This window comes from Vitis riparia, chromosome 10 (assembly GCF_004353265.1).
Source record: "Vitis riparia cultivar Riparia Gloire de Montpellier isolate 1030 chromosome 10, EGFV_Vit.rip_1.0, whole genome shotgun sequence".
NCBI lineage: Eukaryota > Viridiplantae > Streptophyta > Magnoliopsida > Vitales > Vitaceae > Vitis > Vitis riparia.
In genome coordinates this window covers 21810364-21831044 of record NC_048440.1, presented here as the reverse complement: position 1 = coordinate 21831044, position 20681 = coordinate 21810364, and the positions used below count along the sequence as shown (strand labels likewise).

At 32.8% G+C, this 20681-nt stretch overlaps 4 protein-coding genes across 5 annotated transcripts; 2 read left to right on the top strand and 2 right to left on the bottom strand.

The window, feature by feature from the left end:
• Positions 1–4104: 4104 nt before the first annotated feature.
• On the bottom strand, positions 4105–4762 carry LOC117923234 (non-specific lipid-transfer protein P3-like). The gene is made up of 2 exons (XM_034841456.1): positions 4432–4762; positions 4105–4115 (listed from the first exon to the last, which is right to left on the bottom strand). Exons 1-2 carry the CDS (start codon positions 4760–4762, stop codon positions 4105–4107), a joined length of 342 nt encoding a protein of 113 aa, XP_034697347.1.
• Positions 4763–8535: 3773 nt separating this feature from the next.
• Positions 8536–9411, bottom strand: LOC117924148 (non-specific lipid-transfer protein-like). The gene is made up of 2 exons (XM_034842722.1): positions 9011–9411; positions 8536–8867 (listed from the first exon to the last, which is right to left on the bottom strand). The coding sequence occupies exons 1-2, from the start codon at positions 9352–9354 to the stop codon at positions 8858–8860; spliced, it is 354 nt and encodes a 117-aa protein (XP_034698613.1). The 5' UTR covers positions 9355–9411; the 3' UTR covers positions 8536–8857.
• A 2105-nt stretch (positions 9412–11516) lies between these two features.
• Positions 11517–13931, top strand: LOC117924147 (RPM1-interacting protein 4-like). 2 transcript variants are annotated; one of them, XM_034842721.1, is made up of 5 exons: positions 11517–11563; positions 11692–11843; positions 12323–12787; positions 12908–13108; positions 13750–13931. In XM_034842721.1, exons 2-5 carry the CDS (start codon positions 11838–11840, stop codon positions 13780–13782), a joined length of 705 nt encoding a protein of 234 aa, XP_034698612.1. In that variant the 5' UTR covers positions 11517–11563; positions 11692–11837; the 3' UTR covers positions 13783–13931. The 2 variants fall into 2 exon arrangements, with proteins under 2 accessions (XP_034698612.1, XP_034698610.1); XM_034842719.1 differs by lacking the exons at positions 11517–11563; positions 11692–11843 and having other exon boundaries at positions 11884–12787.
• A 1526-nt stretch (positions 13932–15457) lies between these two features.
• Positions 15458–20497, top strand: LOC117923657 (EH domain-containing protein 1-like). The gene is given in 17 exon segments (XM_034842062.1): positions 15458–15598; positions 15679–15758; positions 16442–16510; positions 16594–16651; positions 17104–17159; positions 17250–17292; positions 17380–17441; positions 17714–17827; positions 18027–18129; positions 18227–18276; positions 18454–18582; positions 18680–18713; positions 18716–18930; positions 19041–19120; positions 19567–19693; positions 19769–19912; positions 20010–20497. Coding segments are annotated over 17 exon segments (1635 nt in total). The 5' UTR covers positions 15458–15513; the 3' UTR covers positions 20196–20497.
• The last annotated feature ends 184 nt before the right edge of the window (positions 20498–20681 follow it).

Sequence of the window (20681 nt, the reverse complement as noted above, 5' to 3'; positions counted from 1 at the left end):
ACTTGAGTAGAGTTTTTGAAGAAAAATAAATTTTTTTGGTAAAATTTCAAAAATATTTTTAAAAAGTTACAACTACGAACATATTAAAACGAAGAACATAAAAAAATATATGAGATTTTATCGTGGTTTAACCAATTATGTTTACTTTCACGAATAAGAGAGAACATTATATTATATGACAAAGAATATTATAAAAGATAAAAATTAAATAAAACAAGTCATATAAAAGATAAACAAGGTTTTAAATGTGGTCCGACTAATCATATTTACCTTCGGGAATGAAAGAAAATATTTTATTATGTGATAAAGAATATTACAAATTATAAAAATTGAATATAACTATTGATGCCTTTGTATCTCTATCATTAACCATGAACCATTTTACTTCATTAAGTGTTTGTAACTCTTTCTCATATTTAACGAGTGTCTCGTATTATTCTTTATATCTTTATTTCATATCTCTCATAACTTTTTCCCCTCATAGCTTAAAATGTTTATAAAAATATTTTCATTGACTTTCTTTATTTGATCAAAAATCTATTTATGATGATATATAAGATTAAGAAATATTCTATATAAATTTTTTTTACAAGAAGAAGTATATTCTAAATAGGAATTTCCTAACAATTTATACTTGCTATTTTGGTTTAATTTATTTATACCTTCATCTAATAATGTATATTTTACCACATAGATTTAATAATTTAGATTTGGAGTTTGGTGCTTACAACTTTTTATATTTTAACATTTTTGGAAAAGATTAACATAGGCTAGTCAAGGATATGACTTAACAATTTGAAAAAAAAGATTATTTATTTTAATTAGAAAAAAATATATTTTCATACATTTATATAAAAATAATTATAAAATAAGAATTCTTTAGAAATAATTTAAATTTTATGTATTCATCCATTAAATATAGTACTTAAAATACTCAAAAGTAATTATCATATCATTAAAAGATAGTATTTAAACGGTCAAATATGATATATTTGATTAAAAAATTATATAAAATATTAATTATGTTTAGATAATTGTTTGAAATTTATATTTTATAAACTTTATTTTTGAATTTAATTTTCAATATTACGCTGCTACAGATCACAATATCTAGAAAGTACCGTCATGCCATGACCTTAACACGAGAGAGCACTGAAACGCTGCCGTTTTGGGAACAATGACGAAACGGCGTCGTTTCTCCCTTCTCGTAGAACGCGGAACGCATTGAACTATATGGCCCACCGGTGACTCCGCCATCTCGCTCTTCCGTCTCTCTTCGTTGAGCGAGAAAAGTGGAGAATAGGTATATATCTCTCTATATATTTGTATTGTATTGATTTTCTTCTTGTCCATGGGATTCATGATTGAGTTTAGGGCAAACCAAAATCACTCTTGATTGTAATTCACACATTAATTCATTTGCAGATTTTAGAATGCTTATACTTTATCTATTCATTGATTTTTTTTTTTTTTTTTTTTTTCTTCTTGGAGAAATATGTTTCCTGTATGTTCTGTTTGATTCCAGAGAAAATGTAAGGAAATAATGAAAATCACAATATTGATCTTAGATTTTTCAGTACGTGGAAAAGAGACAAGAAATGCCTCCAACCAAATGAGCATTCTACAATTATTTGGCTTAGTTGAGTTGATCTGAACTTGACATTGTTTGGAAAACAGAGTGACTAGAAAGTTTAATGTTGGATCAGTGGGGAAAATGGATAATTCTGTTGTTAATTCTAGCAATGCATTGAAAATTCAGGACTATAGTTCTGTGTGGTTGATGGAGAACATGGTCTGATTGAGATGAGAATTTATGAATTATTGGAGCAGAATCTGAGCCTTGAAGGACTCAATTAAGGCTAGGGATCTGTTACTAACATGTCTGTTGAGAAGTTTTTGAATTGTGAGTCTTACTTGAATAGATATATCTGGTTGATGGGATGGTCAGGATTCACAACCTTTTTCTATTCTGCTGTGTTTATTTTTTAGCTGATTAGACCAATTTTCATTTTGATAGGAAGACTAAGCCAATTTCTAAATATGCTGACTCTGGAATGTTATGGAAGCATTCTGATTCAAAGGGATTAAATTATCGAGCAAAAGAAAAAGAAAATGTAATTGTTTCCTTTTGTTTAAATAAGTTGTTTCTAATGGGATTGCTAGATATTTATTTTTACTCTTTTATGAGCTGAAAACTTTATTTTACTGAAATTGCACTTGTGAAGAATATGGTTCTGATAATAAGGTGGCCTCTTTTGATTGTACCTTACAGTCATCAAGGTGTTGCTAAAAAAATTTCTTATTCATTTCAGATAAGCTATGTGGAATTATCCCCCTATATGTGCTTGTGAAACAATATGAACACTGTTTTTCTCCCTATCATCAACTGAGGTAAGAGTTCTAATTTTACACATTGATGAAAGAATAATTGGAAGCGTAAGAGTTTCTATATATAAATCAGTGGTTATTTATATGGTTTGGGTTTCGTAATACAGGTTCCAAACACTGGAATCTCTTAAGTGACCATGTTAAGCATTCCTACTTTGTTGTTTGTGCAATTCTTGGCTACATCTTAAGTTTAAATTTGTTTGAATGGTAAGTGACATCTGATATGCAATTTTATTTCCATATGTCATAGAAGTTAATAAAATGATCATTATATCATACAACTATAATTGAACACTTTGTTCAGAGGTATTGTATCTAATGTTGATGACTGATTGAGGGCTCTCTTATGGGAAGGATTTATAAATTAAACTGGTTGTCTTGACATATTTCTTGAATGACTGAATTAGGGTACCACTGGGTATTACCAATTTGGTGTGGATAGAAACCAAGGTCTGATGATCATCTTTTATATTTTGTAGGCTGGACCTGAAAATATAATCAAGATACTGTTTAATTTTTTGATTTGGAGGAGAATAAGAAGATGCTTTTGAGTAGAGAAGATGATGGCTGTGTGGATACTCGCATTAATAAATATTTACCTTTCAATTAAATCACATTTCTTAGAACTTAAATACTATTTGTGTTGATTCCATCTTTTGTGATAAATAATAAATTAAAAATAAGGGCATTCCATTCCAAAAAAGAAGGCCAAAACCCTAGTTTCATGGCTTTATCACTTCCACTGTCATTATTTTTGTTTTTTTATTAATCCGTACAAACCTGTAATTTACACCATTTTCAATTTTTTATGTAGGCATTATTTTTTTTTTGCCCCATGGTCAGTCTTTATGCTCAGTCTATTCAATAAGTCTTTGCATATAATGGAAACTATGAAAGGTTGGCCTCTGTTATAAATAAAATACGATAAAACTCAGGGATCTCTTATGCATGTCCCATGTCAGGAATTATGGATCAACAGAACCATCAGTTTGAATTAGATATTCATAGCAAACTTGCGCCTCGATGACTTAAACCTCTTTACCAAACCCACCAAAAATAGTGCAGTTGAATTCCAAGAATTTGTATTGCTCTCTATAAGTCAATTTAAGAAATAGGAAGTTCTAACCCCACATTCTTACTCATCCAAAATCCAGTCAAAGGGGAGCCAGATATGCAGTTTAGGTGGGAAATCATCTGCCTCCACCTGAGATGATCACTTGCATCCCTTTGATGGGAACTGGTCTGTAGAGCCAGCATCTGAAGCATTTATTTAATGGGAACAGGAGACTGATCCTTGTTCCCATCCACACACACCCACACGACAGATATAAAATAGGAGGGAGAGAGAAGGGTGAATACTAATTTCCCGTGGAATTTGTGACCTAATGGGTATCATAGCAACTTACAAAATCCAATGATGCAGTCCAACACATGGACACACAGAAAGAGAGAGACTTCAACTTGCACATTATAATGATTTTCAATCCAACATTTGCCAGTATCTTACTGATCTGACCATTATTATGTAAAGTTCTCCTAGCTCCATCATGACCATGAACTAGTACATGAAATAAAACACAAGTCTAATTATCTCGCAATCCAACCATTTTCTGATTGTGGAAGCATTTTTTTTGTCATACATAAATGAACTGATGCTTCATAAACCAAAAACAAACACCCAATAGCAGTCCCATTACTGAAACTTTAGCTTGGGAATCAATCAAACCCTGCAAAAACAAATGACAACAAAAAATAACAACCAAAAAAAATTTAAGTTTTATCACCTTTGTAAAGCCAGAAAGCTACGAAATTTCTTTTTGTGTATATGTGCACATGTTGTTCCCACATAATGCATACATGCACTTTGCATGCATGTATGTGTTGTGTGTGTGAGAGAGAGAATTTTGTGTTTTTGCATGCATACGTATGTATATATGTCTGTGTAACAGGGAGAGAGAGAGAGAGAATGAGTTTTGTGCTTATGAGTGCATATGTATGTGTGTAAGGATGAGAGAGAAAGAACTAACTTCTTGCAGTCCATACCTGAGGTAATGGTCATGTTCAGATTGAGCTTGCAGGATGATAGAAGTTGATTAGCTCTTTTAAAATTAACTCCAAGAGTTGGTGCAATCTGCATGAAACACTCACACAGAGACTGGCGGTCGGGCTTGCTTACAACTATCTTCTTCAGAGCCTGTGCACTGTTGCAACACGGCAAGGTAGGCTTGGGATCTCCCATCCCAAGCAAGTAAGACTCACAAGAGATTAATGCAGACACTGCATCACCGCAATTTATCCCTGATGTGGGAATTGCCAGCATAAGAATTACTGACAAACACAACATCCACCTAGAAAACACTATCTTCTTTGCCATCCTAGTTATTCAATCTTAGAATGCTTCTTCTTGTATTATGCTCAATATAGAAGCCTTCTGAGTGTTGAATGGAACAAAACAACACAGACATGGTTATATATAAGCTTTAGAGTGGAGTTGTTTGTTTACACTCTTAAATGACTTCAACTGCACCTCTGTAAGAATCTGTGTGTTCAAGTCTGAGTGTGTGTGTGTGTGTGTGTGTGTGAGAGAGAGAGAGAGAGAGAGAGAGAGAGAGAAAGCATATCTGAATTAATGTTAGTTAATGTTACCAGAAAAGAGGTTGGTTGATTATGTAACACCCACTTGCTTGGTTGGGTTCCATATGTGTGCAAATTGCCAGTTGTCCTATTGGATGTTAGTGGCTGGAAATGTCATGTTAGAAACCCACATGCACTTTTCATATTCAGCTATATCCTCGTGGACCACATCCAAGTTTTTGTTTAATGTTCCACCTTGAGTTCTCCCACTTTGATGGTCAACAGATTCAAATTTAGTTAGCATCAAGGAATGAGATCTGTACAGTGTCACTTGAGCATGCATCATATTGAAAATTTCATACTTAACATGAATAAGCCAACAAGCATTCACATTTTAGGAAATACATATGTTACAAGACCATACTTCATTTTAGGTTATCATCTTGCTCTTGTTCAGCTGACCTTAATCTTTTTGTAATACATGTACAAGAGAGGGTTCTGATCCAATATTAAATTTTTACCTGGAAAATGCTCTGTTCCATTGGCTCTTTGTGCTAAACCGTTTCCCAATGTTCTTTGGTAATTAATTTAGTAAGTTTAACTAGGTCATTTATAAGTTAATACATTGTATGACTGGGAATGAAGGAAAAATAGATACCAGGCTTCCTAGTCAATCTCAATTTAAATAACAGAAAAATATTCTCTTTGTATCAATTTTCATCTGATATTTAGATGATGATTGTGGTGGATATGGATTCGATTACCAATGGAATTATAATGTTGATTCCCAAGTTTTCTTCTATAGGTTGCTTCTGAAATTAATTATGATTTATTATGTCATGAAGATGCCTTAGTTCTGGCAAGATTCGTTGTATGTGTTAATTCTTTCTTTTGGGTTTTCATCACTCTATGTTTGACTCTGAAATTAATACTTTTACTTTGTTTTCTTATACAGTGAGTATTTTACTGAAAGTGAATTTTTATCTAGAATAGTGAGGCCGTCAGCTAGCCTTGCCTGAGTATTTTGATGACCGTGTTATGATCTCATAGTGTCAGCCTGCTGCAACAGGGATTTTTTTCCCTGCAATGGTTAGAAGCCATCTGTTGAAGTTTTGGCATCGAGTTCCATATGATTTTGAGCTTTATATTTGCAGATCTTATACTTTCAAGGGAACATGGCTCCTGTTTACCCTGGAAATGAACAGTGTTTGAAAGAAATGGAGAAAAGAGGAAAAAGAAAAAGAGGAAGGACTGTTGTTCTTGTGGGGTATTGGGTGAGGTGAGCATTCATAACGTACTTTAAATTCTTTTTATAGCTGTCTTAAATTTGACATAGTCCATGTAAATAGTCGCTGGATACCCTGTGGAGCAACTCATTGAAACACCTATATTATGGGTCTGTTTAGTCCATATCAGCAATATCGCTGATTCTCTTCGAGCTCGGCCCTCTGCCTAGTCCATATCTACAGTCCTCCATTTAAATATCTGAGGATAATCTGACAATGGAAAAAAAAAATACAAATCATGCAGGTTTATATTTATTATGCCTGTTGTTAGTTTGACAGCAGGATATCTGTGGGGCTGACATTTACTCGGTTCGTCTGTCCTCTACCTACCAATTTGACAAAGGAAAACAGCAGTCTTATCACTTGAAATAGTAGTTGATGTGCTACATGCAATTACATTATTGCATGATGGGTGGTGCTAAAGAAAAAGTGGCAGGAAGAACTGAAGAAGTAATAAGTTCTGGTTATTCTGCTGGTGAAAATAATTAAGTTCTTTCATATGTATAGATCTAAATAGAATAATTCTGCATTATTGACCTGAATTAATTGTGTAGTTGGTCATATTGGATTTGGAATCATGTCAGAGTCAGGCTTCACTGAGTAGTTCACAATTAGGGTGATTCATTTGCATCCTGATACGGAGCAAGCTTGGATTAAATCAACTATGGATGTGGATGCAGAAGATTTGGTGTCATTTTGAAACTTGCAGAAAGAAGTTTAAGAAATTTAATATCTTTCTGGGTTAGCATTGCTGAATACCTGAATAACAATAGTACATTTTAATATTTTTGTTGATTAATGTGTAAATGTGGACATTTATAGAAAAATTAGAGAAATTTGTAAATATTGGGGAACAACAGAATCAACAGGCAATTTGAACTTAGGATCCTGGCATCTGTCAAATGCTTAGTTCATAAAGTTCAAAGAAATCAAACTCAATATCAGGAAAGTGACGCTGTAGATAGTCTCATTTATTCCCATTTTATTTTATTTTATTTTTTCCTGTTGGAAGGGCTATCAGTAACTGCTGAGCTATGTGATGTGATCAGTAATTGGAAAATTGCAGGATACTTAATCCTGATTATATTTGTCCAAAAAACAGTCAGTGATAATTTTTCATTAGATTTTGGAGGCAACTTGTCCCTGAAGTCGAGTCCAATTGCACCCATCATCAGATGCACCTCACTGCATTTGGAGATTTCAGTAGCAAGACATCTTCATCTTAAACTGTGAGTTACTAAACCTATGTTAGATTCTCTTTGGTTCTGCTTTTATCCCTTGGAATCAGGACCCCGGATCTTTTGACAATGTTTGAGTTGTTCTTAAATGCTCACACACACACACACACACACACACACACACACAAGAAATTGTAAGTGCTTCTTTGTCATTGTTTTTTTGGGTCACATGCCGTGTTCCAAAGTACACCACCTCAATGTATGATGTGTTCAAGGATGGTTTTGCTTATAGAACATCAAGTGGGTTTGATTTCTAGAAGGGAAAGCTTCAATAATAATGATATAGTCTTTGATTGTTTTCAATATATATAAATAGGTTTCAATGACTTATCATAGTAACACTAAATTGCGATATCGAATCTTTAAATATATGGATGTTATTGAGTCGCATTTGGTTGCTTGAATAGTTAATGCTGAGGCCTGCATGTGTATCCTTTGCCCATATATACAATTTTTAGAATAGTAAAAAGGCAGTTGTACTGCTGCATACATCCCATTCATAAATCCCTCAATGTTATATAAATGCATTTGAAGCCCATGCTCCAAAAGTAGGTAGTTAATTGGAAAGCCCCAAGACATTACACCACATGAAGAAGTAGGGCCACGGTTAGGTCATATGGCACTTATCATGTTATATATTCTAATATGTGAGTTGCATGTTGATATGTGGGTTATTAATTTTCCATGGGAAGTGACACTTATCTTTGTTCTTAATTTTCATGTTGTGATTTTGTTGAATCCTTCACGATATGTTTGGTGTTTAGAAAGTTTGAGGTAAAGAAAATAGAGAAGAAAAATATACGACAAAAAAAGGTGAGAAAAATTTATATTGGTGGTCTATAGAAAAGTTGAGGGAAAGAAAATTAGATTATTGAGGAATGTATCTTCTTGAAACTTCGTTCAGTTAGTAAGGAAAATGAGGAGAAAATCTTTCAACATTTTTCCTTCTCTTTTCTATAGTATTTTTTTCTTGCCTTTTTTGTAGTATTCAAACATAAGAAAATCATTTTCTTTAATTTTTTTTAGAAGCCAAACATAGTCTCATTTTCTTGATCTCAAATAAAACATAGTTTGGGATCTGGGTTACATTCTTCAAATCCTGCATCTCATGAAGTATTGGGAACACTGCTGAAAGGTGAAAGAAGAAACACAGGTCTAGGAGAACAAGAAAAAGAGAAGAGAAAGAAAAAGGAGCTCTTTAGCCACCATACTACAATCTTTGTCCTTCTCCCACATATCTATGATCCAACAGGAAACAAACAAACAAACTACAATAGTTTAATTTTTGCACAAAATCCTCCACACTGCCACTCCACCAACTTTTATTTAGTTTTCTTCATATCATAGTCACTCTAGTACAATTTCCATGTTTCACTGAACCCTGCAAATTCAAACTCAGTGAGTAGCCAGTATCATAAGAGATTGTGAATAAATACTCTTAATTTTATGAAAAACTCAAAATCTAAATAACAAAATTCTAAATCCGAAAGAATGAAAGGTCATAGTGTGTAAAAGAGATATTACTTGTTGCAGTCAACATTGGGGGTGACAGGAATGTTGATATTGATCTTGCAAAGTGAAGGAAGGAGCTTGGTTCTGGCAGGCTTAACCCCAAAAGATGGGCCACTCTTCACAAAACATTGACACACAGCCCTCCTATCTGCAGTAGTAGTTGTTAACTTGTTCAAGCTTTGAGCACTGGCACAGCACTCACTGCTAGGCTTAGGTGCACCCACGCCCAACAAGAACGATCCACAAGGGATCAAAGCTGAGACAGCGTCACCACACGACACCGCATCCACCACCGGGCTGGCAATGATCAGAGCCAGGACCACCAACCCATGAACCCACACCATCTTCTCAGCCATTCTTTCCTCTTAAGAAGAAATGGTTGTTTGCTTGCTTAATTGCTTGCTTACACGTTTGGATTGTGAGGGGTTTGCTTTATTTATAATGCCTCGGGCTGGGGCCAAGGCATCTCACCTGTGGCTTATTATGAAATATAACTCAACTTACAGTTATTTTTAAGTGAAAATGGGGATACAACAGAGCTTTGATTTGTTTGACTGCGTTTGTATCTGCATGCGTGTGGTGAGACTTAACAGCTTATATTGATGGTTAGAGTTTGTTTAGTTCAAGGAATAATCTCAACAACTAACCCTGTAGGAATTTTTACTAATAGTTCGATTGTCTTAATCTTATTAATAATCTGGTGGGAGTTCACCTAATGTCCATTACAGCATTTAATTTTTGTAAATGCATAAACAAAATAAAATAAAATTTAAAAGCCTTTTCATTTCAACTTAGGATGCGTTTGGTAGACAGGTTATATATATCTTTAACTAGGAAATAAATAGATAGAAGATTTTTTTTTCTCTATTATTGATTCTTGGAGAACAAATAAGGGAAAGAAAAAAGAAAAAAAAAAGATTTAAAGTTAAAAAGTTATTTTATATGGTTTTAAAAATTATTTTATTTATTTTTACAACAATTAAATGACTTAAAATATACATGTTTTTAATTAATTTTAAGTATTTATATATATTTTTATGATAAATTAAATATGAGATTTTATTTAAAAATTTTTTAACTATTTTTTCTGGAATCTTTAACTTGAAAAACTTAAATTCAAAGGAACCAAGTACATACACAGGAAAGAAAGATGAAAATGAGGAGTTTTAAATATCACTCTACCTACCCCATTGACCAAAATTAATTTTGGTTCCAATAATTATGAGTTTAAGAGGTTGTTGGGGGCTACATGGGAAGTTGAGTGGGAGGTGATGATTTAATGAAATTAAATGCATCCAATAATTAGGTATAAAAATAGTAATAAAAAATCAAGTCACAATTAGCATTTATCTACCATCACTCTCAAGTCAACATTCATTTAATATTTATTTATTTATTTATTATTTTTCTTGTTCCAAATTCATTTATAAGTACATGATAATTAAACAAATTTGAATGTTAAGTGGTTTGAAAAGGTTTTTTTTAAAAATATATATATATATATATTTGGATATACTACACTTCAAAAAACATTTCCAAATCTATGCCATTTTGTCCCAACAAGACACTACATAATTTTTACAGTATTTTGCCAATAAGGATAAAAGACAAACAGAAAATTTAAAAAAAATTGAAAAAAATAATAATTTAAATTACCATTTTTTTTATAAATACATTCTTTTTTATTTACTATAAATTTATCAAAAATCTTAGGAAAATGTGATTGCGAGGGGCCCTGTTTGAGCAGTGGGATTGATGGATATCAGTATGCATTTATGATGATTTCTAGAGAGCTTTCTGGTGAGCCAAGTAGGATAATATAAAAATTAAGAAGAAAGCAAATTAGGGAGAAAAAGGGGGGATTATTTGGACACCCTTTTTAAAAATAGTTTTCTTAAAATCAATTTTATTTTCAGTTTTTAAAACAGAAAAAACAAAAACAAGAGGGTTTTCGTATATTGGATTTTTGAGGAAGAATAGTTTATTTTTAAAATTTTATTTTAAAAAATAAATTTGAAACATATTTTTTAAAATTTTTATGGAATGTTATAAAAAATAATTAAAAAGATAAAACATATGTTAACATTTTTTGTATTATACATGTTTATATAGTATTTTCACAAATAAACAATATTTGATTATATATAACAAAATAAATTTAAAATTTTTTTTATTGAATTTGTATCAAATTATTTAAAAATAAAATATTATGAAAATTATTCATAAATTTAAAGTATTTTCACTAATTTTAAACATAAAAATTAAGTTTTTGAAAATAAATTCCACAATTATTTTTAGAAATAGTTTATAGAAGTAAAATAAAAACAATTTTTACCCGCCTAAAAAAGCTAAAAGTGCTCTCTTCTTCTTCTTCTTCTTTTATTTTTTTTAAATAAAGAAGAAAACAAGAACAAATAAAAAAATTATTCAAAAGAAAAAAAATAAATTTAAATAAATATAAAAGTTGATTATTATATTTTTCATGGGTTTTCCTTTCTTCTGGCTTGTTCCTCCATGTTTCTTAGCGATGGACGTCTTCAAGAACAGACATGAGGAAATGCCAAGGTAATAGGTTGCTGCAAGAGGCGACAAAACAACCGATTTTTTGCTATTATATAGATTGATCTTCCATTCAGTTTGTTTTCAGATTTGAAGCATTGAAATCATCGAATCATCGAATCATCTGCCTGCAGCTGCAGGCTCACCTCCTCGAGATTTCCGGGTCCAAACAACACTGAAAACCAAGCTAATACTCCACCACTTCAATCCAAACCAGACTTGAATTGGGAAAAATAAAAATAAAAACCAGGAAAATCTCCCCCCACCCACTTGATTATTCATGGCTGTAAGTGTTTCTTTCCTTCCTTTTTTTTTCTTAGCACTATCAATTTTCACGTGGGTTTCTGAGACTTTGGCTCTGTTTTCAACTGTTTCATTTGCTTTAATGTGATGCCTGCCATCTGTTTGATTCAAATCTCTCTGGGTTTCTGATTTTGTGGTGTTTATTTGCTCTCTGGATTGATGGGTGTCATGAAATAATGAATTTATCTTCTTTGGTAGTTGTTTGTTGGAGGTTTAGACTTTAGAGTCATTTAATGCTGTCTTTTGAGGATAGTACGGTTGAGAAAAGTTAATAGAGCCATGAAACTAATTAATTGAAGCTCTAGTCTGAACAGAACTCATCCGCCATGGAATTAAACCAGCTAAAAGCAATTAATTTAACAAGAGTTTTCCCAATTAGATACAAAAATTTAATGGAAATTTCAACTATCAAATGTTTGATTATATTGTGATGGGCCATGCTTACAAATGAGTTGGTTGCAGCAAAGATCCCATGTTCCAAAGTTCGGAAACTGGGACAATGACAATGTCCCATACACAGCCTACTTCGACAATGCCCGCAAAGAGAAAACCGGTCCTACTGGATTGAGGATAAACCCTAACGATCCTGAGGAGAATCCAGAAGCCTTTATGTTTGGGAGGAGTGAAGCCACTCCTCCCCATCATCTCAATCCACAGAAGCCCCCCCCAGAAGAAAACAACCAGGTAGAGGGGCACAGGAGGCGGGATTCTCACCGGAGAAGCACTTCTGATCATCAGCAGAGGAGTGGGGGTACTAGTAGGAGCATCAACTCTGAATCTGGCAGCGAGAAAAGCAACTTGGATTACTCCCATCTCCGGAAGAAGAGTCAGCTCAGTGATGGTGGTAGTAGTAGCCTCTCTCCCTCGGTCCCAGGACCTTCGCATACTAGACTGAAAAGCATCGGAACTCCTCCGCCTGATGATCATGTAAGTTATTTGCATTGCCTAACAATTTAAGCTTTTTAGGTTAACTAATATACTTTTAGTATTGTCTCGAAGCTCCGGTTAACTAGAGGCCTCAGGTTTTTATGTGTATTGGGTTGGCAGGCTCACAGAGTGGCATCAGTGCCCAAATTTGGTGCTTGGGATGAAACGGACCCTACTTCAGGGGAAGGTTTTACTGTGATTTTCAACAAGGTCAAACAGGAAAGACAAGTTGCAGCTACCACGCTTCCAAGAGCGCCCCCACCACAAAGTGCTTATTCAAACAGCCACAAAAAGCATCAAAATTCTTCCTCTGGATCAAAGGTGTGTTTGCATCACTAGTTTATGGTTTATGTTGATCTTATGTTTGTTCAATCCGAGCTTTTTCTGTCATTTTTATGAAGCGATTCCTCTAAACCTTATAAACATGTTTTAAATTCCTAGAAATTGATAACCTCAAAATGAATGATGGATAGCATTTATGTGTCACGACAAATTACTAGAATCAATTCCCGCTTAGAAATATGAAAGCTTGGCCAACTTGTGACCTCACTCCCATGATGAGGATGTCGTGCCTATATAAAAAAGCGATTATGATACCAATATAAAGAAGTTGTTTTTAATACTTATAAGTAACGACTCATCTAATTTATATAGATATGTTTTAAAGTCATAAAGACCCAAGACACAAAACGGACAATATGAATGCAAGGGGACCTACATCATAATGTCATGCCTTCATAACTCATATTTGTAGTATAGGTCGATGAGTTTAAAATGAACAATATCTAAACAAAATCATAATAATTAAAAGTCAATTCTAGTTTTTGTTACCCATTTCTTTTCAATTTTTTCTTGCAAACCAAACAGGGTATGAACTTAATATTCTTTTCCATTTTTATCTTCTTACCCTTGGCTTGATGCTTCCTTGTATAAATTTATCATGTTCTCATGCTGCCATGCAGATATGTTGCTGCTTCTCGGCGGGGAGGGACTGATGCACACGGCTTTAGCTTCTCCAGCCCCTTCATATAAGAAAGACACATTTTCATACATATTATTATTCAATTTTTTTTCTCAGCATATTGACAAAGGATTATCCATTGTATAAATTTATTCTTTTATATTTATATATACCTTTGCCTGATATTTATTATTAGATAGGCTTAGTTTGAATTCAGCTTTTTTTAAAAAAAATAATAATATTATTGCTCTCTAGATGATCATTTTGCGTTCAATTTTAATTTTTAACTAAAGTTAAAAAACATGACCTCTAATAAAGCAAAATTTAAGAGTCAAATAATATTTTTTTTAAATGGTTTATAATCAGATTAATTACCAAGCTTTGATATTTTATGGTACCATTTAAATTCTGGGTCTACTTGAATTGATGGGTGTAGGCTATTTTTTTTTTTTTTTTTTTGGTTTTTTCCTACATGGCAATTGATTGACTGGGACATCAGTGGGCCACCTTAGAATGAAATTATTAGATGCAAATGTGGGCCTACCAAATGGCCTGGTTGGCAGATGCCGCTCAAGGTTTCAAACTTCAAATAAATACAAGATTTAAATTACAACTTTAATTAAATTAGCCAACAGGTAATCTTAACCCATCTAGGTAATTCAACTTCCATCTTTTTATCCCATTATTTCTTTATTTATTATGACTCGTGTAATATCAAAATGTATTTATGATATTTTTTTATAATTTTATCAAAATATTCATGATTTAAGAACATTGATATCAAAAGAGGGGTACAAATGTTTCAATGTCATACAAAATTTCGAAAGTAACATAAAGATAAATTCAAACAATTTTTTATTTATGATAAATTATAAACAGAGATCAAAACAGTTATATAGAATTATATTGATTATTATGTGACATAGTATCAATGTGTGTTCTTTTATTATCAAATATTAGTATATGACTATATAAAACCTATATTATTTTTAAAAATAAATAAATTTAATATATGTATTGTTAATTATTTTACCATTTATAAAGTTTTATTTATTTTTAGTCAATTTTCATATTTTTTTATATTAATCTCTCTCTCTCTCTCTCTCTCTCTCTCTCTCTCTCTCTCTCTCTCTCTCTCTCTCTCTCTCTCTCTCTCTCTATATATATATATATATATAAATTTTAGGACTTATTTAATAACCGTTTTCTAAAACAGTTTTTAAAAATTGTTTTCAGATGTAATTTTATAGAATAAAAGTCTGTTTGAAAACTTAAATATTTTTAATACTTTTAAGATAATTTTATATCTAGTATTTTATTTTTAATTATTCTACTTATTTATGTAATTATTTCTTAAAACAACTTATAAAAAACAAGTGAAAACATGACAAAACAATTAAAATACCTTATTTTCTATTTTTTAGAATAAAAAATAGAAAATAGTTTTTAATTTCTGAAACGTGTTTTCTATATTTTTTGTTATGAAAAATAGAAAATTGTTTTAAATAACAATTCCTGAGTAATTATATTTTTATATTTAACGGTCAAGACAATTAAACGAAAAAAATAGTGCTTAGAGACAAACTAACGACGTCGTTTTACCTTGAGTGTGAAAATTTGCCTTGGCAATATAACTTTCTCGAGCGCCAAAACTGTTATAAATGGGGGCAGAACAGAGCATCTCTATCTGTTAATTCATCTTTCAAAATTTGAATATCCTGAAGTTCCGAGAACCCGCCGATCATCAACCGTTCTGTGTTGATCGATGGAGATAGCATCCGTTCCGATCAGTTCGTGTTCCAAACACAACCAAAAGATCTACCAAGAATGGTTCAACTACGCCGATTCAGGTCTCTTTCCTTCCCTTTCTCACTAACCAAACACCCTCTCTCATTCCATTCTCATTGCTTTTATTTGTGTACTTGTTTAGATAACGATGGACGCATTACTGGAAATGATGCCACAAAGTTCTTCGCAATGTCCAACCTTTCCCGTTCGGAACTCAAACAGGTTCTTTTCTCCAGTTTTGTTTTATTTTATTTTTTGCTTCGAATATATATATTTAATATCGGCATTTTATTGCTTTCAAATAGGTGACTGGAGCTTTTGAATCAAAAGAGTTTTAGGCGGAAATGATGAATTATTTGGTTATAATACTGATAGATGTTTAATCAATTAATCAAATCGGTTCTGGACTCGAAATTGCTTGAGGCCATAGATAATTTAATTGTGATTAGAACATGTTTTCTCAAGCATTTCATTTATTTTCTTTTGTATTTACAGGTTGAGAAGGTGAATAATATGTTTAATATGTAGGAACTTGTTGTAAATCTAACTTCTATTTTCTTCCATTTTCCTTATTTTATTTTTTTTCATTTGTTTTAATCCTCCGAACTAAAATTAAAAGAATTTAAATTTTTCACGGAAAGAGAAACAGGGAGCAAATGATTGTCATGCTTTTTAAGCATTTGATAATCTGATTTTGCTTGAATTTCCATTATTCTGTAGCTGTTATAGAATGCACATTCAATTATAGTTCTATTCACTCTGTGTGGAAATGAAATCAGCCGGTGATTTTTAATTTTGTTTGGTGGCTGCTGAATTTAATGATGGGATCTATTTCCTTGCCACCCCTTTGCCTTACTATCAGGGTTCTAGTTGTTTTAAACTTATATTCTTTGTGTTTGTTGAAGGTTTGGGCTATTGCAGATTCCAAACGACAAGGATTTCTTGGTTTCAGGGAGTTCATCACTGCAATGCAGGTTCCTCCTTTCAACATTCATTCTTGTATTTATATCAACTAATTTGTAAGAACTCGATATTTATTTATTTTGGTAATGAACAGCTGGTTTCTCTGGCGCAAGCAGGAAATGAGATTACTTCGGACATCCTTAAAACTACAGGCAAGCGGAATAATATGTTTTGATTTTCTCTTTCTATGAGCATTTGAACAACAAATTTCAATTAATATAGATTGGCATTTTGACAAAAAGAAAATAAGAAAAAAGTAGCCTTGCCCTTGTTATGCATTTTTAAATTGGTTTATTCATCCGGTACATGTATTTAAAGGAGCGAGGGAAGAGATGGGGCAATGGGACCTTATTTTTTTATAGATCATAACCCTCAAGGTATGATATTTTCTTAAACAAAAAAAATCTGAAGTGAGGCATTAAGACATAAAGGTAATGTTCTGATGGAGACCTTATCTTTGAACTTTGCTCAAAGGCGGTTTGCACACTGCCCTACACAAGGGAATGATTGGGATTTAAGGATTAACCTTCTGTTAACAAACACTTGTAGAACATTGTTTGTCTTGCTGTTTAACCTGAATTGTTACATCTTTCCTTTATTACAGTGGATTTGGAGAATTTAGAACCTCCATCAATGGAAGGTTTGAATGCCTTACTAGCTGTAAGTTTTCTTTCTTATCTTTACACTAGTTTATTTATTCAAATGACCTTTTTAAGTTTATTGAATTTCTCCTTGTTCTTTTTCTTCTAGAAAAATAAGGTCTCAACAAATAATGGCGAGCTTGAATTAAATGGTTAGCAAATTTCTTATCTTCCAATGGTAAATTTGAGATTGGTTTAACTGTTCTTTCCTTAAAATCAGTTTACTGGTAATGTTGTAGGAGATTCTAGGCCACAGCCATCACCATCAGCTCCTTGGTTCACCTCAAAATCTGTAAAGAAAGTAAGAATTGTCTTGCCTAGTGATTTTAATCTTTCATTTCGTTTATGGGCATTTTTCCAACTTGGAAGATTAGAAGCATTATTATTATAAAAAAAAAATTGGTGGGATTTTCTATTTAATAACTGTCAAATTTAGTTCTTCACCTACTCTCTTATTTATCCATTTTAATGAATCTGCCCTTGCACCATGAAGATGTTCTTATATATTTATTGAAAAATGTCCTCCTTTTGGTCGTTTTACCAGATATTCTCTCCTCTTCTCTTCTTTTGTAGGCACCTCTTAATTCCGTTACATCAATAATAGATGGCTTGAAGAGACTATACAATGAAAAGTTAAAGCCATTGGAAGTCACCTACCGCTATAATGATTTTGTTTCTCCCTTATTGGTAAGTGGACTGAGTATTTTAGTTTGTTTATGATGAGATGCCTAAATATGTTAATGATGAGATGTCTCTCCCTTTTCCTATGTAACACATGTTCTGAAAAATGTGATATTATGTATGCTCTGTTCTCGTAGATTTCTGACTCTAGCTCCAGAAGTTCTATTTGAGAGTATGGAAATATTTTTTATTTTTTCTTTTGCAGACACATAGTGACTTTGATGCCAAACCCATGGTTATGCTTTTGGGTCAGTATTCAACTGGGAAAACTACATTCATAAAACATTTACTCGGATGTAATTTCCCAGGTAAGTAAACTTTCTGTTTCTGTTCTTCCCTTTTTCAGTTACAACTAGTTGAGAACAATTTCGTTTCTTGGCTTACTATTTCCTTCTTTTTGGATAGGAGCTCACATTGGACCAGAGCCTACAACCGATCGTTTTGTTGTTGTCATGGTATCATAAAATCATTTTCATGTTTCCATTCTGTTACTGAAATTTAATCAAGCACTGCTTTTCTTTTAGATGTCTTCGCTTATCTTCTTCTCCTATTTCTCCCCATATCTGTTGATTATTTGAGGTTCTGTGAAATCAAATGCAGTTTTTAGTAACTTGTTGTGTACTCGTTCTCAGTCTGGACCTGATGAAAGGAGCATTCCTGGAAATACCATTGCAGTTAATGCAGAGATGCCATTCAATGGACTGACAACTTTTGGAGGGGCATTTTTATCAAAATTTGAGTGTTCCCAGATACCACATTCTGTGAGTTATAAATCCAGGAGTAGGAATATTTTGATTGTTACTATTGTTAACTCTTCACCACCACTGGCATATGATCTTTTCTCTTATAAACTTGCAGCTTCTAGAACACATCACCTTTGTGGACACTCCAGGGTCCTATCTGGAGAAAAGCAAAGAACACAAAGAAGCTATGATTTCACTGGTGTAATATCTTGGTTTGCAGCAAAATGTGATCTCATTCTTCTTCTTTTTGATCCCCACAAACTTGATATCAGTGATGAATTTAAGCGTGTGATTGCATCTCTACGTGGTAATGATGACAAGATACGTGTAGTTTTGAACAAAGCTGATCAAGTCGATACACAACAAGTAGGATTTACAATTGTTATCCTCTTATTTTTCATTCCTCTGCATATTTACCTTTTCTCCCAGCAATTGATCCGCATTTCTTGACTTGATTGCTTCTTGTTATACTATAGCTAATGAGGGTCTATGGTGCATTGATGTGGTCACTTGGGAAAGTTTTGAATACTCCCGAGGTTGTGCGAGTTTATATTGGGTACGATTCTATTTCTTTCCTATCTAATTTATTTTGACAAACCTCCTTGTATTTGGGACTAAAGGCCTGCAACCCATGAAGAGCTTTGCGTGTTCTTTTGAAGTATTTATGTTTATATTAGAATTTCTTAGCTTGGGATTGGAAACTCTTTTCCAATTCCTCTTTCATTATTTCATAAGTGTGATGGGCCCAGAATTGAACTTAAAAAAGGAGAATAGGAAGTCCGAATCATATCCAATCATCAATAGCTTGTTTTGGATTGACTGATGTTAGAATGTCGACCATGAGGATTCCATATTGATCCAGGACACTGGGTTTTTTATTTTGGCTCAAATCAAACTGGTTTTGGGTTTTGTTTGAAATATCATTCATATAGACCTAGTATTTCAGTTGAATTATTGAATCTGCTTGTTCTGGGTTAAATTTTCCTTTCTTGGTTTTTGCAGTTCATTCAATGACAAGCCTGTGAATGAAGCAGCCGTGGGTCCAATAGGGAAGGATCTTTTTGAGAAAGAGCAGGATGATCTTCTTGCAGACTTGATAGATATTCCAAAAAAAGCTTGTGATCGTCGGGTAAGCTCACCATTCTCATTTTTTATCTGCTTTCTGAGTGTTAAGCAGAATTCTGACAGCATTTGTATATTGCAGATCAATGAATTTGTAAAACGAGCTAGAGCTGCCAAGATTCATGCCTATATAATCAGTCACCTCAAAAAGGAGATGCCTGCAATGATGGGCAAAGCTAAAGCACAACAGCGACTAACCGATAATCTTGAAGATGAATTTGCAAAGGTTGCCACCTTTCTCCCTCTCTTTCTATATCTATATGTACGTATATATATCAATAGACTAGTTTATGACTCAATTTTTTTTTTAAAAAAAAAAACAGATCCAAAGGGAGTTCCATCTTCCAGCTGGTGACTTCCCAAATGTGGAGCACTTTAGGGAGGTTCTGAACGGCTACAGCATCGATAAATTTGAGAAGCTGAAGCCTAAAATGATACAAGCTGTGGATGACATGCTTGGCTATGATATTCCGGAGCTCCTGAAGAATTTCAGAAACCCGTATGAATAAACATGTTGTTGCAGCTGAATACACCACTATAAGCTGGAATAGTTTTCCACAACATATATACATATATATATAGCAGTTTTTATGCTTTTATACATATTTTTGTTTTCATTGTCATTAGACTTCCAATTTCAAATGTGTCATCTGTGAGCATTTGAAGATCCTTTCTTGGACTTTTGCTATTTGTAGAGGGACAGTTTTGCCATTTTGACTGTTCCTAGTTGGAAAAGTTTTGTTAGGATTGATAATATTTGATATCATACGTGGATACAATTCAATTATTATTTATATTGTGTTTGGGTTAATCAATGCCTAAATTTTTAGGCAATATGAACATTACCCACCAACTCAGGATGTCTGATGTTACAAACTTACGATATCCCAGGGAAATTGCATTTTTGGTATTATCTTTTATTGATTTTTATTTTTTAGTAGTCATTTTTAGAAAAAGGTTAAATCGCTTTGGGACAAGAATGGAAAGGAAACAAT

Coding starts and splice junctions, on each gene's coding strand:
- LOC117924147 (XM_034842719.1), top strand. CDS start 12,308: ATGAGTTGGTTGCAGCAAAGATCCCATGTTCCAAAGTTCGGAAACTGG. Junction 12,788..12,907: donor CTCCTCCGCCTGATGATCAT/GTAAGTTATTTG, acceptor TTGGGTTGGCAG/GCTCACAGAGTGGCATCAGT. Junction 13,109..13,749: donor ATTCTTCCTCTGGATCAAAG/GTGTGTTTGCAT, acceptor GCTGCCATGCAG/ATATGTTGCTGCTTCTCGGC.
- LOC117923234 (XM_034841456.1), bottom strand. CDS start 4,762: ATGGCAAAGAAGATAGTGTTTTCTAGGTGGATGTTGTGTTTGTCAGTA.
- LOC117924148 (XM_034842722.1), bottom strand. CDS start 9,354: ATGGCTGAGAAGATGGTGTGGGTTCATGGGTTGGTGGTCCTGGCTCTG.